The sequence below is a fragment of the Vombatus ursinus genome, unplaced genomic scaffold, assembly GCF_900497805.2.
Source record: "Vombatus ursinus unplaced genomic scaffold, bare-nosed wombat genome assembly UNPS02014942.1, whole genome shotgun sequence".
Lineage (NCBI taxonomy): Eukaryota > Metazoa > Chordata > Mammalia > Diprotodontia > Vombatidae > Vombatus > Vombatus ursinus.
Genome location: NW_020954720.1, coordinates 6,839,288 through 6,858,791, shown reverse-complemented (window position 1 = coordinate 6,858,791; position 19,504 = coordinate 6,839,288). Strand labels below are relative to the sequence as shown.

The 19,504-nt window shown below is 35.5% G+C and overlaps 1 protein-coding gene across 3 annotated transcripts in view; it reads left to right on the top strand.

Moving 5' to 3' along the window:
* UCHL3 (ubiquitin C-terminal hydrolase L3) overlaps nt 1-18,798 on the top strand; it is a 94,734-nt gene extending 75,936 nt beyond the window's left edge. For 2 of the 3 annotated variants that reach the window (XM_027844593.1, XM_027844594.1), the window contains 3 exons: nt 8,212-8,287; nt 15,642-15,700; nt 18,557-18,798. In XM_027844593.1, the coding sequence (XP_027700394.1) occupies nt 8,212-8,287; nt 15,642-15,700; nt 18,557-18,640 (219 nt within the window). In that variant the 3' untranslated portion in view covers nt 18,641-18,798. Of the gene's footprint in view, nt 1-3,902; nt 4,095-8,211; nt 8,288-15,641; nt 15,701-18,556 lie in introns of all 3 variants that reach the window. The other variant, XM_027844592.1, reaches the window with a different exon arrangement.
* The last annotated feature ends 706 nt before the right edge of the window (nt 18,799-19,504 follow it).

Genomic DNA, 19,504 nt, shown 5'->3' with positions numbered 1-19,504 from the left:
AAATAAGTTGGGACAGGGAAATAGTTGGCTAGAGGCATTGAAGTCTGTTGTAGGTTCACTAAGTTTGAACCAGGATATTCAAGTAGAAATATGCAATATGCACTTCCAGTCTTAGAAGAGAGACCAGGGAGATGAAGTGATCTGTTTCAGTTCACACAGAAATCAAGCAGTAGAGGTAGGATTTGAGTTAGGCTCCCTGACTCCACATTCAATGGTCCTTCATTTTTCTGGGCATTATTACTTAACTAAAAAGCATGTGTGAGGAAACACCATATAATTAATGCCAAATTATAAGAAAATTTGCTTCCTCTTCTTTTCTCTTAATAATTATTACACTAAGGATTTCTGTGTAGAATTGAATTTATATCCTAGTGTCAGGCTTACTTACGACATTGTAGTTTATAATGTTGACTGCTTCTGTTATTAAATCGCATTAAACCACTTCTGCTTATTAAACCACATCAAGACTTTTTCCTTATATCATTATAACAGTCATAGCTCATGTTATATAGCACTGTGCCATTTACAAAGTGCTTTCTTCACAGTAAACCTCTGTGTTAAGTAATCAAGAGTTATTATTACCCTCTTTTTATAGATGAAAGAACTTATTTGGATGAGTACTTGTTACTTTTCCTATTGTCATACATTCTTTAATCTATGTCTTATAAATCCAGCACTTCAGTTCTATCCACTATATGATGTTGCCTGTATAGTTATGTTTTCATTGAAAATTATATTAACCTCACTTTAAAAAAGTGGATTTGTCACTATATCTGAGAAAATATAGATAACCTCAAAGCATAAAAAATCCTTTAGTACTGCAAGTGCTAAATAATAAGAATGGCATAATATTTATTATTAGTGGTTCTAGGTAGGTTGCTTGTTTTCAAAGAGTTTGTCTCATATAATTTTGTAACATTGTGACTACTACCCAATTCCTGAGACCAAAAACATTTTTATAGACAGTCTGCTACAATGTTGGAAATTTTTATGAGTGAGTTGTTCTGATTCTGAGTTGTGTATGCATGGAAGCAGGAGATCATGATTGGGAAAATGAGTAATAGATTATTTCAACCAGAATATAGATTGTGTGAAAGGGAGTAATGTGAATATTAGGCTGAAGAAGGTTGGAATCCACATTGTGAAGGACCTTAACCATCAGACTGGAGAGTTTATATTTTATTGTAGAGACAGTAGGGGAGCCACCTAAGATTTTTAACAGGGGAGTGCCTTAGGAAGGTTATTTTGACAGCTATATAAAGAATGGGTTAGATAGGGAAAGACTGGAAGGAGACCAGTTAGGAGGATCCTACAGTGTATAGGTGAGTGGTGATAAAGGCTAGAACTAGGTCATCACTGAGCATTTCCAAATCTATTTCTCCACCTTCCTCACTTTGTCATTCTCTGTCTCGGTAATGAACTTGTCTTAGACATAGATCCCCTGGGATTTTGGTTGCATCAGAAATGGGTGCAGCGTGGAAAAGCTCTGTCATCCTTACCAATGTAGAAATGCTGTCCCACTCTTTATAAATAAGTTAGATATAAAGATGAAATGAGATTGTGGGACTACTGGAAAAATAAGAATGAGAATAAATTGAAGAAATCTTCATTAGACATCTAAACCCTGGCTTTGGTGACTATTTGAAGCCATTTGACTTGAGCATATTAGTGAGATCAGGTTGCCTAAGTAGGTTCCCATAAAGATCATTTGTGTTCTTTGCCTTTGCTGTAAGCGGTACCTCTGATGCAAGTCAATCATTTCATGAATGAGTGATAAAGATCGAAAAAGAGTGTGATTTGTGGTTGTATCATCGCTATAGAAAAACAAATTTGGCATATTTTAACCTTACAGTCAGAAATATTATTTTTATGTTGAATAGTGTGAGAATAGGGCTGCTGCCTTCTTTTCCTGAATTAATAAGCCATCCTTTAAAAGTTTGCATGACATGATACAATGGAATGTGTACTGTATTTAAATATGCCAGGACCTGAGATTAAATCTCTGCTGTCCCACTTAGTATGGGTGTCACTTTGGATAGATCATTTCACTTCTCTTGACCTCAATTCCTTAACTTTAAAATTAGGGGTTAGACTAGATAATCTCTGCAATCTTTTCTAGCTGCAAATCTCCCATTTGAATCTGTGTTGGAAATGGCGTATTATAATTCATTGTGCCCTTGTATTACAAGGATAATGATCTACGGGTAGTACACATTCAGTAAATATTTGTACGTAGAATCTTAGAGTTTGGGATTTCTAAATCTAGTTCAGCTCTTACCTGAAACAAGATTGAATTCCCTCTGCAGTATCCTTGACCATTCCAGGCCCTGATTAATTAGATCTTTTTAATTGGAGAACTAATTTGTCCATTCACTTTTTGGAAAGGTCTAACTTTTAGGAAGTTTTCCTTATATAGAGGTGAAATCCACCTCCTTATAACTTTGAACCCTTCATTTACATGTCAACCCTTAAACTATTTGAAAACAATGATCATATTCCCTTTAAGTTTTCTTTTTTCAGACTCAGGATCTCCAGTTTTCATCCAAATGATTCTCACTGTGGAGCCTGAAAAATCCTACAACTTTTCTTTGTGGCCATTTTTTTTTTCTGTAATGGTTGTGTTGTTTGTATAGGAAAATCAAGTAACTATGTTGTAGTTGGAGCATGTTATTAGTGTTATAAATGGATTGTCAATGTCAATACTGCATCCTTCCATGCTTACCATAGATTTACATATTCATTATAAATTTAACTTATTGACTTTCATAAAATTGCTTCTAATTATAAAATTATTAATAAATAAATTGATATATAAATTGCTTTATTAATAATTATTAATTCAAATGAATATTATTAAACTTTGCCATTAGGTGAGACATTAAGTTTCTGTTAGTATATTAACAGTTAAATCTCCATGTGATGAGTAAGTATTTTGACTAAATAGTATGTAGGCTCTTTGACCAGAAGGTCTAGTTTGTATTTGTCTTGGTATCCCTAGCACCTGGCACATGGTGTCTTGCACATAGTAGGTCCTTGATGATGTTTGTTTGCCAAAATAGGCCATAGGATTTTAGAGCTAAAAGAAGGGAACTTAGAGGCCATCAAAACCAAGCCTCTCATTTTACAGATGAGCACACTGAGGTCCAAAGTTAACTTAGATCTTGCTTCTAAACCCCTGATGGTCTTGTACTATCCTGAAAGTGGTAATAGGTCTCTAAAAATGTCTAGCTTGCCTAGAAGGAAAGCGAAGCTTCTTTTCTCAGCAAGGTCCGGCTCCTTTACTGTATGTTAACAGTAAAATTCTTTTCTTGGCCACTTGATTAATGAAAGTAGGCCAAATTAGAGGTCCTATGCAAAGAAAGGGGCGGTTTTGTTTCCATGAAAACCTAAGCAGTCAATTGTGCAAAAGGTTAGTTTGTATATATGTGATCTATTTCAGAAGTTTCATCTGGACTTTTTCCTTTAGAATTCTCATTCTTAGAATTCTCACTTGCTTTGGAACCCTGCACCTTTGTTCTGCACTCACTCCATCACAAGTGTACTGTTGGGACTGATGGGGGTTTTCAGTTTGATGTAGTATTTCTATTTGAATTGCTTGTTTTCCCATTCCATAGACGTCTTTACGCAGGAGGCAAAGTAGGATTGCATAAATGCTTCATGTATGTTCTCTTAAAACATCTTATAGAGAAGCAGGGTACTTAAGTAGCTACATCTTATACCAGGTATTTTCCATTTTTTTCTCCTTTAGTCAGTATTCAAACTGAATCTTTTACTAGGCTGTTTGATTAAAAGTACCAGACCCTATGAATTGAAGTGTGACGTTATGTTGCCTGTTAGGGATAAAAATTGTTAACCCGTTAATGTGGTCTAAGTAAATGTTCTCTTTTTTAATATCTATGTAGTCGTCCTCGCCATCCTCATCCCAGCCTCATTCTAGCCACTGCAGAACGAAGGCCTCACCATTGTGTCACCATGCATCCCTGCCCTGGGTCAAACGTAACCATGTAGGTCCAGCAAAGGCTACCAGTCCATCTCTCCGTCTTCGTCGCTGGCGGCCCTTCTTACGCCTGCCGTCTGTGGGGCTTCATTCTGTTGTAAGTGTAGTCAATCTTCCAACTCTTCTTCCCGTGACCAGGACAATCCATTGCCACTTACGCTCCTTCAGTCTTCAAGATGCTTTTCTCTTGGTTTTCTTAACCATTAGCTTCCCCTTCCCCACACAAGATTGCAAGCATACATCTGTTTATGCTTTGCTGTCTAGCTTGACTTTTGTGCCGTCATCTTGGTGAGCATCCATCTTTCCACTCCATGGCCTGCCAATATCTTTTGAAAAGTATTGATCGACATTCATAATATTCAGGTTTCTGTAAGCTCTCAAAAGTCAATCTATATTCTTCTGCACCTCATCTTTCTGGTTTCTTTTAGTTGACACTGATCAACAAATGCTTTGCAGCTTCTAAGTTCTTTGCCATCAGTAACTTTGTTTTTATTTTTTCATGTTATTGAACATGACATTAGTCTTCTGCCATGCTCATCCTGGGGGTCACTTTACTTATTCTGTCCTCAGTCTGAATCCTTCATGGTGTAGGGTGTTTTCATCTAAGGTATTATTCCCTGAGGTGCCTCAGGTACTTGGTTTAATCTTTATCTGATCTTCCCTTCCTATTTAGTTTCTAAAGATCTTATCCAGGTTGGAGGTGAAGATTTTCTTCTTGTTAAATGTTCCCACATTTCAATCTTTTCCTCTTTGTTAAGCTACCAATATGTAAAATTGTTAAAAAAAACTGTGTTTATTCCTGCATTCTTAGGGAAAGTGCTATACTCTGGTATACCTATTGAAATAAAATAGGAGAATTGAACAACAGCAATTGCCCTTCACCATTGCCTTTCTGCATGGCTGAACCCTTTTTTGAAACTTGTTATCTCAAGTTTTGATTTATGTTGCTATGTTATTTATAGGAAACATCACAAGTAAATATATCAATTATGATTACTAGAAATGAACATAGGGAGAATTTAGGTATTAACTTAGCCCAGGACTTAAAAAAATGAATGAAAAGTTATTGCCAAATTTCTTTCCCCTGAGACTATAGAGTATGGGTATTTTCTAGCATGTGTCACCAAAGTAGCCATGCAGTAGAATTTGCCATAAACATACGAAGGCCCAGCTTTGTTTAATGACCTATTGTTGATATAGCTGCCAAGGACTGAAACAGAGTCCCATTTTTAAAACCAAGAATAGGCAACACACTGTAGATTTAATGCTAAATGTAAATCAAATTTAGCATTTAATGTGTTTGAGCAATCCCTAAACTAAAATGCAAATCTAAAATTTGGGACCATTGCATTATATGACATTCAATTTATTTTCCATTTTACTTCCACTCATTGAAATCTTATTTTCTCATAAAATTAATTTGAATTTTAAATTTTCATGAGCATCTTTTATTGCATATTTGCCTTATTTTCCTTTTGCTTAACAGTATTTAACATTTATTTAAGTCACTTTTTTTTTTTAAGAATAAGTAGGAATTCATTGTGTATTCTCAGGGAGGTTGTATAAAGAATATAATTTTTAAAAAAGAAAAGTTGGCAAAATCAGTTTTTGGCCTTTGAGCTATAAATAATTATAACCATTTTTTGAAACTGAAGACTTTCTAGAAGTAGCAATATAACTTTTGCTTAATTGGTTTTTTCCTTTTATTTCGATATGGTGAAATGTTTCAGTTACTTCAAATGGGATAATATTTGTAAAGCACCTAGTACAGTACTTGGCAGATAGTAGGTGCTTAGTAAGTGCTTATGCTTCTGGGTTTTTTTTTTCCCTCTTCAAAATTATTAGAATGTTGTTCTAATTGAGGTTGACCAGCTAGGGAGGATTATGATAGGCATTCAGGCATTGCTTTTTTTTTTACATCTCCATTGTGTTTAAACTTAATTATCATTAGAATATGTTAGAAGATGTTTTGTTTGTCTTGGCTGGTTTTGTTTTTGAAAATTTTAGGCCAGCACTAATTGGAATACTGAAGACATAGCTAAGTTTGAGAGATTTTTTTGTATATGAGGCAGTTTTTTTTTCCAGTTTCTTAGTTTTGGTGCTTTAAATGACAACACAAAAATACTCTGGAAAATGTATACCTTCAAGAATGGGAAGAATAATCTTGGGGTTCGGGGAGTAATTTTCTTAAATGACTCAAGAAGAGTTAAATTTTGGTAGCCTTTTTTTTTTCCCCATCAACAGCTAGTAGCCAGCTCTGCATGTTTGTCGGCTAGAAGCGTTATGTTACAGATTCAGTGTCAACACAGTAATATCTTTTCATGAAGAAATTGCTTATTTGACCATTCTGATTATATCATTAGAGCAGTGTGAATCCTAAGATCTGGTTTAAAAACTTGAACTCATTTTATAAGTTCAAATGCTGTTTCCATGTAGTCAAGAAAATCTTGGCCTGGGAGTAAAGAAACCTGACTTTCACTAATACACTGGGTTACTTGGGGGAAAATTTCCCCTTTTGTACCTCAGTTTTATCATTCATAATGTGGGGATGGCAAGAGGGAGAGTCGTAAGATAATAGATTTTGAGCTGGAAAAAATCTGAGTGGTCATTAATTTTAATTTGTAAAGCTTTTTTTAAAATCAGTAATCTAGACATCCTTTTTTTGTGTATGCTATTTATAATATAGAGCTACCTGTAGCTTTTGAGGTATGAAATTAGCAATATTTCTTAAATGAGGTAATATTTGTAAAGTGCCTGGCATAAAATAGGCACTTGATAAATGTTTATTCACTTTCCTCTTCCCTTAAAATTCTTAAGTAATTTGATGATATACTTGTCATCAAGAAATATTTAAATGGTATTCTCTTTTATTAACATATTCTTATATCTTTATGGAGACAGTGAGAAAAGTAAAATGTCCCAAAGTATTATGAGTTCTGTGAAAGATGTTGCATGATATTTTTTGCATGTTGCAAAGACATGATAACAATATCTGTAGTTTTATACTTCTACCCCAAAGTGACATTTAGTACAACTTTTTAAAATTATAAGTGGACTTTGCCATGGCTACTACATTTTTTGGACCTAAGATACCAAACTTTACCACAAGATGCCTTAAATTGTGTAAAATATATTTTTATTTGTCCGTGTTTTGAATGTTTTTTCTTTTAACTTTTGTGTTCAGGATATCTTTAATAGCAAAAATAATACCTGTAGTCCATTGCAAATCACATAATTTTGTCTATTAATAATTATTAGGCCTAAGTTGATAGTTATAGTGGAAACTACTAGCCTAATAATAATTAATTGATTTTAAATATAACTATTTTAATTTCTTAGGGAGGTTGAAAAGTAGTGATGTACATTTAAACAGGGTGGTGGAATTATTAATTATAGTTTTATTCTCAGATTTGCCATTTCTAATTTAGTATAGAAATTTATCTAGTAGGCCAAGTGAACATGTTACTGGTGTACTGGGATTGAATTTGTTTTCGCCTTCCCCTAAAAAGTCCACAATAGCAACAGTAATGACAGTAATAATACAAATAAAGTGCTTTAAGGTTTACAGAGTGCTTTCCTCACAGTAACCTTATGGGTTAAGTAGTGCAGATATCTCCATTTTACAAGAAATTTAGGCTTTTCTGTTGTACCTGTTTGTTCTCATACTCCTTGGATCTAGGATGACCCTGCCTGGAGAATTCCTTTTATCCCTTTGTTCCTGGTAGTTTTCTGTTAAAGTATGATTAAGGAAAAACATAATTTTGTTTTATAGGTTACCTGAATTTTTTTCTAGAAAAGTCTTTCCAAATGATTTCACCCTACTACTTTTGCATTATCTTTATTTCATAAAAAATTCAAATTGAAAAAAAAATCTAAATCCCTAGCACTGATCTCTTTCCTGGAGAAAACCAAAGAGGCACTTTTGTTTAAGGGAGCAGTTTGGCCTTAATGAAAGACTAAATGGGAAAAGGGATACATTATGGAGCAATATGCCTTTATTGCAGTTACCTTTTGCAAAGATGGATGGACACAGTGAAATTAAGTAGAAAGACGCTCTTTCCATGTCTAGATTCAGACTATGAATTCTGGCACCAGCTAAGTGTTATGTTTTATGTATTTATGTATGTAAATATGTATTTTCTCATATTGATGTTTAGTTTGATGAATTATATGATTACTAATGCACATAATATGTATTTTTCCTCTTATTTCAGGCACCAAGTATAGATGAAAAAGTAGATCTGCATTTTATTGCATTAGTTCATGTAGATGGGAATCTCTATGAATTAGGTAAGAACTACTTTAATTTATCTTGGCAAGGGAAAGGGGAAAAGGAGTTAAAATCTCTACATTCCTGAGAAAGTGTTGTTATTGAAGTTGATATTTATTCATTGGTTATTTCAGTTCATTAATTGACCCATAATGTTGCCATTGTGCCAGCTGAGTTTTCCTTTTAAGATTTTTTTTTTATTAACCAGGAAAAAATAGAATTGTTTTAAGTCTAAGAAACTTAAATTCAAGGATGTCAGCACCACCTTTGTACTGTAGCAGATCAGGAAACAAAACACCATTACCGGAAATTGCTATGAATCATTGTGAAACTTGGATTAAAGTATTTAGTAAGTTACAATCTCTATCTGGACATACTGGTTCAATCTTGACCAGTGATGATCCCAAGACCTTATCAGAAAGATGAATGACTGAGGAAACAATTTTAAAATAGAATTTTTTATTTATAGTGACGATTTTATGTATGACAATGTTTACAGTTAGTTAACTATCAGGCTTTTATATATGGTGTCATCATATGGTATGGCCTTTATCAGGATCTGATTTTTTTTTTAGATTGTCGGGAGCCTGAGTTTTCTGGCAGGTGCTCCATAAAGTTTGTGGTATAAAGTCAAAGTAGCCATCCTTAATTACAGTCATATTCTTTTCTTTTATCTGAATTCACATTCTCATCCAACCAACTCTGTTGCAGTAGGGCTACTCTGCTTAAATACAGCCATTTACAGAGTCTGAGCTTATACAGACATTTTATCTTGATCCAGTAGAAAAAAGGCCTCTTAAAGCAGGGTCCATTTCATTTTTTTTCTTTGTAGCTTCAATGCTTAACATAGTAATTAATGTTTGTTGGATTGACTTGCTTCAACTCAGTAAGATAATTACTTACTGAGGATGTTTTAACTTTCTTTTTATAATATTTAGTGAAATACTACATTTTTATTTTCTGTAAGTATCATTCAAAACTTGGAAAGGTGGGGCTCATGACCCATACCTGACAATGGGAATGGATGCCTCCTCCTTAAAAAAGAGGTCTTAAGAGAAGGGACAGAAGAGTATCTCAGTGAGGAGTATATAGCTATGTGGAAATTCATGAACCTGAGGCTCGAAGCAAAGAGTGCATTTTAGTGAGCCAAAAGAAAAAAGAAACAAGTGATATCTTTATGAGGCTATATTGTATAACACCTAGTCAGAAAGAAGCTACAGATGATACAGAACATTGAAGCACCTACTGTGTGCAGAACATTGGGATTTCCTAATACATTTTATACAAGTGGCAAGATTGGTTTTGATCTACAACTGTCTCCATGTTTTGCTACAAGTTTCATTCTTTTTTAAAAACAAGAGCGTCTTATAAATTCTTGATTTAACTTAACTGATCATTTCATCTCTGAGCAGTTTTTTTTTTAAGCAGTATAGAAAACTACTTTAAATCCATTTAATTCTGAGCAACAAAAAAGAACTGATTGGTGAAGTAGAAGCGATGGGAATCTTGGGAGAAGGGGCTGTGCTGTTTTAGAATTCATGATTGCCGAGGCTTTTGTGCTGGGCGTAGTTAGAACCATACCTTAAGCTAACATATTTCCAAAGGCCAGGAGTAATAGTGTAATTAAAAAGTATGCTGTTGGAGAAGAAAAAGAGAAAACACCCAAAGAAACAAACTTGGTTACATGAAGACCTTTCTGATTAGCACAAGATCTCTCTTGAATATCAAAGGAAATTCATAAAATAAAGGACAAATACAAAAGAGTGATGTGAGCCTGCAGTAATAGTGTCAGGAAAGCTAAACCTCAATGAAATCAGGCCCATGGAAAATCCTAAGAATGATAGCTATTCCAACTAGTTTGTAAACTTGAGTCTATGTCTTAATTATCTTTATTTCCCCCCTCAGTGCCTCCTAGTCGTAGTAGGCAGGCAATAAATGTTTGTTGGAATTGAATTGGATAAGGGGCTTTTTAGGATGTTTAAGTTAAGCAAAAGAGGCAGTAAGGAATAGACTCATTGCTTAGATGGTATAGCATGATTAACAGTGACAGAGGAGAATTACTGACTACTACCATTGCAGAAAACAGGATTACTGTCTTCTGTTTTGTTTTTTCATCAAGGAGAGGAATGATCTTCAATTGAAAAGGTAAAACAATCATGGTAGAGATCCAGGAAGGTAAAGAGATAGGCAGACCATCTACTTCTTTGATTTTTGGTCTCTAGCCCATCATAGCATTGCAGGATATAGAAAGAATTTGTAAATATGATTGTGGAACCACTATCAGCAATCTTTGAAGAATCTGGAGGCTAGGACAGATTCCAGAAGATAGGAAATAAACAGGGGTCTTGATTGTCAAAAAAGAGAATAGAATAGAGTCCAGAAAGGAGAGGTCAGTGGTAAACTTTTATAGACAGGTGTATCACAGACAAATCAGATCTTCCCTCTTAGCCCATCTCCATCTTCAGAATATGGACAGAGCTACCCTTTTTTATTTTCCCTCTTTGCTGGCCAGAGGAGCATGACTTTCCCTTAATAATTAAAACATCTCTATTTTGACTTCCCACTGCTTGCCTTTGGCAGCCATGCTCCATTCAGAACTTACAGTAGACTCAGTCCTTCCTCAGACAAGAATTGTTTCCTAAAAGTACATTTAGCTAGTGTGTAAAGACTTCTCTCTGCATGGAGATATCTAGCAAGTCAAGTCAACAAGGATTAAATGCCTACTATATGCTAGGCTCTGTGCTAAGCAGTGGGAATAGAAAGAAGGCAAAAAGCAGTCCCCTTAGTCCCAAAGAATTGACAGTCTAAGGACGGAGACAACATGCAGACATCTGTGTACAAACAAGATAGAGACGAGATAAATTGGAGATAATCAGGGGGAGAACTCCAGCATTAAGCAGGATTGGGAGGAGCTTCCTGTAGAAGTTAAGATTTTGGCTGAGACATGAAGGGAGCTGTGAGAGAGATGATTGGGAGCCCCTCCCGTTCATTGAATAAGGAGGGGGACTTGGTCGGACCTGAGCTTTAAGAAGATCACTTTGATTTGGGATAGACTTGTGGAGAAAGACATAAGTCAGGGAGACTAGCCAGCAGCCTATTGAAGTAATCTAAATCTGAACTGGTGGCCTGCACAGTAGAGGAAGGGTGTTATAAAGGTAGAATCGGCAGTACTTGGCAACAGATTGGATATGGGGGGAGGGGAAGGGGAGAGTGAGGAATCAAGGATAACACCTAGGTTTTGAACTCAAGTGATTGGGAGAGTTAGGAAGAGTGGAAGGCTTGAGGGGAAAGATAACGAATTCAGTTTTGGATAGGCTGAGTTTGAGATGTCTATGGACATTCAGTTCCAAGGGTCTAGTAGGAAGTTGGAGATGTGAGATAGAGATTCATCTTCAGAATCCTGCAGCATTCCTTTCCTGGGTTTGGAATTTTGCAGTCCCTTGCAACATCAACTCTGGTGTACACTGAACATTTAGAATTATAACAACATAGCATCAGTATAAACATCGGCACTTCAATGGAACGTGAATAATTAAATTTGTGTCCTGGTGGGTGATCCCAGACAGAAATACCCAGGTCAGTAAGGACATTCTCCTTCTTGATTATATTTCCCTGAAGCTCACAAGCTTAGTGTCTGAAGTCTTCTCTCTGCCTGCAGAGATGTGTTTCCAAAAGCCTGTACTACATTTCAGCCTTTTGATTTCTTGGAAAGGGAGGTCTGGAAAATGAGATTGAAGTCTCTAGGGGTGTGCCACACAGCTTTGTATTTGGACCTTTTCCAGTCAGTGTTTTCATCAAAAACTTGGATAATGATAATGATAATAACAATAGCTAACATTTATATAGCATTTACTATTGCCAGGCACTGTACTAAACACATTACAAATATTATCTCATTAAGTTCTCTCAACAAGCCTGGGAGGTAGGTGCTATTATTATTCTTCTCATTTTACCAAATGAGGAAACTGAGGCAAACAATCCCTGTCCTAAAGGAATTTACATTCTAATGGGAGAAGTTGCCTTAGAGTGTAAGTTCCTCGAGGACAGGGACTGTTTGCCTCAGTTTCCTCATTTGGTAAAGTAAGAAGAATAATAATAGTACCTACCTCCCAGGCTTGTTGAGAGAATTTAATGAGGTAATACCTTTTCAAATACTAAGGTAGCATGTGTCCAAGAGACAAATATTATGCATGATGGTAAAATTATTATAATAAAAGTGATAAATCATACCCACTTTATTGGATCCAGGATTGATTCAAAATATTGGAATGAGATAGTGCTGTCAAATAGTTTCCCATGTCCTTTTGGCATTGCAAATAAGATTATCAAGCAATTAGTTTTACAGTTCTTAATAAGTAAATGATAGTGGATGAAAGTCAGTAAAAAGAAATTTAGAATGTAATTTTGAGTCTTTTTTAGGGGGGAGACCCAAGGGAGAAGACAAGAAAAAAAAAAACAAGTTAAAAGTAGAAAATACAAACAATAAAGTACTTTCTATTTTAAGTTATGAAAAATGATCCCTCTTATGGATTTTGCAAATGTTAACAATTCACTTTTAGTAACTGAGTTAGAGAACATGTGGTTTTACAATATTGAGTGCCATGGAAAGTAATTTGAACACTTCTGACATTGAAACACAAAATCACATTTAAGTATATATGGGTAAAATGAAGTATCAGTGTTGTACCAAAATTGAGAAACTGAAAGTATTTGATAGCTGTAAATTGCAAAACTTGATATTCCCACAACACATTTTTATAGGAGTTGGAGCATTTCCATTCTATTGTATTTGTATGTCTATTAATCATCAGAAATACATATATATATATATATATATATATATATATACACACACACATATACACACACATAAACTTTTTTTTTTGGTAAGGCAATCGGGGTAAGTGACTTGTCCAGGGTCACATAGCTAGTAAGTATCAAGTGTCTGAGGCCAGGTTTGAACTCGGGTCCTCCTGACTCCAGGGCCAGTGCTCTATCCACAATGCCACCTAGCTGCCCCAGTACTTTTCTTTAAAAAAAAAATAAGTACTAGAAGTTTTAAAACATGTTTATATGTTACATTTCAAAGATCTCATTTTATGTATCAGTTATATTTAAAAATTATTTAAAATCACATGGAATTCATGAATATTTTCATTTTTATGTAAAGAAATTGAATTTGTCACTGATGAATAAAGAACTCTGCATTCAGTAAAGCTAGGTTTAGGTGTGCTCAAGACAATCTGAGTCACCATTTAGTGTGTTAGTTTATATAAATTTTGCCTTAGCATCGTAATTACTATAGTGCAAAGTGAAACATTGGCTCTCCAACACCGTCAACATCAATTGTGCACCTACACTTCTGTAAAACAAAGCAGAGAAAGAGTTTAAAGACCAGTAGTAGATATAACAGGAACATGAATAACTAAAAATTATATTGAACTGTGTGTATAGGAGAGAGACAAAATGCTTTGATAGATTGGAGGAGGAAGAACCTATTCAGGGAATTCAGATTTTTTTTTGTCATATCTTAGCTTTTAAAACAACATTCACCCCCCCCCCAAACATCCATAAGTCTCTTGTAGTTAATGTTAGGTTCTGTAAAATCCTTTCCTAATACTGAACTTACTATCTTAATACTCTCTTAAGACTATGCATAGTATATATGTATACCTGTACACGTACACATGTATATCTATACATACACATATACTGGACTGGTGATTTCATTGGTTTCCCAGAAAGGAAGCTCCAATCAATGCAGGTCAGCACCTGCTGTCCAAGATTTAGTCTGAGATACCTCGGGACACTGTTTGGATTTCACAACCAATATGTATCAAAAGCAAGACTTGAACCCAAGCAGGTCTTTTCTGACACCAAGGCACCATAGCCTCCTCTTGACTATATACATACCTTCTTAAATACAAACATATGTATGCACACCTAGGTACCTCTCATATGTCTGTGAGAAGCACAGCATAGAGGAGACAGCTGGTTACAGAGGTCCAAGTCATGCCTGTGACACACATCCTGACTGTTCAGTGATGGGCAAATCACAAACCCTTTCAGTGCCCTGGGCTCCTCTCTAACACAAAATTGCTAAGATACCAATGCCTTCTGCATTGGTAGAAGTAATTTCTTTGCTAGAAATTGTCTATATAGATGAAATCGCAAGCCAGGTGAAAACAAAACAGAACAAAACCAAAAAAGCCTCTCAAGAATAATGTTGTAGGGACAGCTAGGTGGTGAAGTGGATAGAGCACCAGCCTTGGAGTCAGGAGGACCTGAGTTCAAATCTGATCTCACACCAGATACTTGACACTAACTGTGTGACCCTGGGCAAGTCACTTAACCCCAATTGCCTCACCAAAAAACAAAATAAAAGAAAAAAAAGAATGATGTTGTATATTAAGCTATTTGTGTGTAACTTGAGCCCTTAATAGCTACTGGGAGTTTTCTTCCCAGCTGTAGTTTTTTCTTTCATTCTGTTGGTCATTATTCGTTAGCTCTGTCAGTGCTATGTTTCACTGGGCCAGATGATTGAAAATTCATTGTATACACTTTTGGTTAAGAGCTAGTAGGTTTAGGGTTTGCTTTCTCTGCTTGATGTCTTAGAGGCAATACTGATATTTTCCTGACATAATAAATATTTTTATTTGGATGGGTTTAAAGTAAAAGCCATTAAGTTCTTCTCATTTGTCTTATTCTGGTTGGAGGTTACCTGAAGTTCCTAGAGCTTAAACCAGTGAAGCCTCAGGTGCGTTGTTACTTTCTAGCTGGAAGAGTTCAAGTGTGGACTTGACAGTGGTCTGCTTAATTTGAAAACCAGCCTAACTTCAGATCAGTTCAGTACCGTAAGTGTGGCCACAGGTGATGAATTTTTTTGGCCACAGCAGCTTATGAAAAAGTGTGAAAGGGTGGCAGAATGCATCAGGGGAGATAGCGAGTGTCTTCCATGATGAAACTTGGGTTCTTTGAAGTATGGAAGTAATATGTTTCTTTAATATGAATATTTTTTGGTCTGTGTAAAAATAATGTGCATAAACATAATACCAGCGAATATAACAGTTTTCACTGGACAAACATATTTTGCTACAAAGTGTATCTTTTCCAAATGGTTTAAATATTTTTCTAACAAATTATGTTTTTACTGATTGCCAGCTCTTAAATATGGAAGGAAAGAACTAATAATTATAAATGATAAAATGTATTATTTAAAATGCCTTTTTGTTTTATTATTTTAACTATGCAGAATAAACTTCAATATTATACATTGTCTACAACTGTTGAATTGTCTATAATTAAGGAAAATAGGAGTTGAATGTTGATCACTTTGAGCAGAGAGCTGAGCGTTAAATACTTTTATTTTCCTAGATGGGCGCAAGCCATTTCCAATTAACCATGGGAAAACTAGTGATGATACTTTATTAGAGGTAAGAAGACATTTTAAAATTGGTTTTAAATAAAATTAAGGTGAGAAAGACATCTCTCTTTTTGTAGCTTTCTTATTATTCTGTCATGCTTTTAGGACCTTGCTATTTTTTGATGCCCTAGTAACAAAAGAAATTGCCACTTGGCACAGAAAATGTGTTTGAAGTAAGGAGGGTTTGCAAGTCCCCAAATGGGGTAAAAATGTAAAATATGAGAGGAAATAAGTAATCTATAAGCTTTATTTTAATGGTAAATTTGGAGAATTGTGTTTTTAAACATTTTTGTGTTTGGCAAATGATAAACTATCAAGCAATAACAGCTAAATGTGAAGACACATGGTGGGTGTGAGTATGCTGCAACATATTACCAAGAAAGAATTGTATATAAGAGTGATATATAAATGATCTCATCAGAGATATATAATTCAAAGGGGATGTAGATTGGTCGTATGTCAAAAGCGGCAGATAACAACCGATGGATAGCTCAGCCATGTAATGTGGGGAAGTTTTAAGCACCGTGGGTGGACCTCCTTGGAGGATTCACTAGTGGAAACAGACAAGAGGTTCACAAGATGAGGATTGAATAGGTGCTGTTTGCACCATTTAAGGAAGTGCCTACATGTTGAGGACACAGATCCACTATAGTATGGTTTTTTAAATAGGCCACCAGCCATTCTAATGTTCTGAAGTCATTTTTCGATTTTTTACATTAGAAAACCAGAATGAACATTTATTAAGTGTCCATGCCAGATACAGAGTGAGATGTAAAAATGAATGATAGTCCTATCTACTATTTAAGCTAGAGCCTTGAGGGACCTTTAGGTTGGCATTTTCTAAATATCTTCCTAAAGTTCAGTTGATTATTTTATGTGATACACTTAATATTAAGGTAGGCACATCATTACAGGTTTTAGATTGAAACTTTTTTTTTAGGCTAAGCGTTGGTGATTTTTAGACCTTTTAGATAGCAAACATTTATAGTTTTCTTTCAGGCTTTGGTAATTTATGGTAGGCCTTTTTAGCTGCCACTAAGGTCCTAGGGAAAATTATGAAAGTAAGCAAAGTTTGTCCTTTTTTGAACTGCTACCTCTTTTTTCCCAAGCCCTTCTACTGCATGCCTCTTCTTATCTAACCTTTGGACACACTGTGCCCTTATGACCTCTGGTCCTTTGGCTGTTCAGTGTCCTTTCCTCTACCACTTCTATCTTCCTGCTCCATCAATCCTCTCCTCCTTTTCCCCTTAGTCATTGTTTCTCAAATGTTTATATTGCTTATTTGGATGTGGATAGATTGGTACTGATTATTGGATTAAAGTAAAATAATTCACACTAAAGCATACCTTCCCATATGCCACTCACATTTTAAAGGGGGAATTTATTATTCCACGTGAGTTTCTGATTGGTAGAATTTATTATAGGAAATATTTTAGAGCAAAGAGACCTTACCTGATCCGGCATAGCCTTCCTTCGCAGCACCTACGGGGCCCCCCCCCACACACTCTGCAGTTAACTCTTAATCAGCCAGAGTACATGGCATCACCCTTGCAGTGTCACAGTGTCCAGGTCTCTTGGCTTCAACTCTTTGGGATCAGAAAAAACAGCCAAAAAGATTGGAAGTTAGGAGACATGAATCCATAAATAAAAGCAGGATCTCTGTCCTGTTTTTCAACTGTTACTGCAATACTGGAAAATATTTAGAAAAACATTTTTTAAAAAAACAGATAGTATGATTGTTTTAGAATAAGAATAAGTCTAACATAGCACTTCTTTTCCTTCCATGGACCACTTTGAGCCAAAGATGTTGTGGATCACCTTATAGCAATTATGGGAAAACCCCACTTTACCAGAATTAAGAGGAAGAAAGGTGCCATTGAGGAGATTTTGTTTGTTTCAGGAACAATGGAGAGGAGCCAGTCCTGTGATTTCATCTATGTTAGGAACTCCCAATATGAATACTTCCTCTATCAATACAGATTAGCATCTCTATAATTTATAGTCTTAGTTGTTGGGAGCTCTTTGATGTCAAGACTTGCTCATAGTCACGTAGCTAATACGTGCTTGAGGCAGGATTTGAGCCCAGGTCCTCCAGACCCCAGGGCTGACATTGTATTCACTGTGCTACACTGCCTCTCATCAAGCGAGGATACGTAAATTTTTACAGTCAGAACATAAGCAGTTGACATTGTTTATATCATTACCTTAAAAGTACTACTCACAAGTTACATTTAAAAATTATGTTTAAAAATCCCATTTTACTCATTTCGTAAGTTTAACCCATTGGTGTGCTGATAAATATTTAACAACTTGCCCTCCCAAAAAATGTATGCACAACACACTTTTAAATTTTATCTGCATTATTAATATTTTCCGTATCACTTTCCTAAGTCTTGACAATCAACAGAAACAAGTAAATTAAGCCTTGATTTTTAACATTTGTCAATTTCTGAAGTGTAAATGCTCACACTGAAAACAGTGAGAACTGGTAGGCTTCAGCATAACCTGGTTTAAAGGATTTTTTGTAACCTAAGACCTGAAGAATACAGTTTCCCATCTGCATCAAAGGAATGACTTACAGCTCTTAAGAGAACAAATGAAGAGCATCAGGTAATAGGTGATAAAGTTGGGCAGCAGCAAGAATTGGGCTTTTTTTTTTTTAAACTCCTGGAGGGACTTTGTGGGATTGTGGAAGTATAGAAATAAGTCAGTTTTGAATCTGATTTTTAGGATGACAACAGTCTGCTGTATATAACTTCTATAAATTAGAATAACAATTATGTGTTTACTTAGCAGCTGCCTTTGTTAGTGAAAATATTTTTGTTCATAAACTGAGATATCATATCTTTGTGTCTTTTGTTTATAGGATGCCATAGAAGTTTGCAAGAAGTTCATGGAACGGGACCCAGAAGAATTGAGATTTAATGCAATCGCTCTTTCTGCAGCATAGCTTATGCATAGTGGAAACACCAGTACTGTATTATTTGTAACAAAAATAAAATTCCTCCTGCCATATGCCAGTACTCACAAATTTTGATATTTTCATGAAGATATTGAAGATACTGACCAATAATAGTTTATGTGGATTAAACTTTGAATTAATCTGTTTTTTTTTGTGTCTTTTTTCTCTCATAATATATGGAAGATCAACTGTACTTTTAAAAAATAAAATCCAAAGTAACATGAGTGGTACTCACAGTTGCACTCCCTGTGCCTCAGTATAATAAATGTCAGTTAATTTATACAAATACAGTATTTGAGTTAATTCAAAGGTACATGATTTCATTGCTATGGTTCAACTGCTGCAGATTCCAACCTTTTGTATGTCTCATGAAAGAGTAACTGTCGCCCTTTCGATGATCTCATCCTCTCCAGTGGGTTCACTTATTATCTCTGCATAAGCATTCCAGATCTAGCCTATCTCCTGAGCTCCAGGTCCACTTCACCATAGATTCCATAGGAATCTCACACCCATGTCCAAAATGGAACTTGTTATCTTCTCCTCCTTGGTCCCCAAGCTCCACCCCTGCTCTTAACATCCATTTCTATTAAGATAACCACCATTCTTAGTCCATAACCTCAGAGACTTTCTCAGCCCCTCATTTTTTCTGACACCCCTCACATCCAGTCATTTGCCAAATTTTGTCACTTCTGCCAAATATCTGTCACATTTTTCCCCTTCTTACGTGGTCACCACCCTAATTCAGGTGGTGACCTTTTTTACCTGGACTGTTGTAATAGGTTCCTAATCTCCCCACCTCAAACCCCTCTTCTACAATCCACCTTTCTCACAGTTGACAAAGTAATGTTCTTA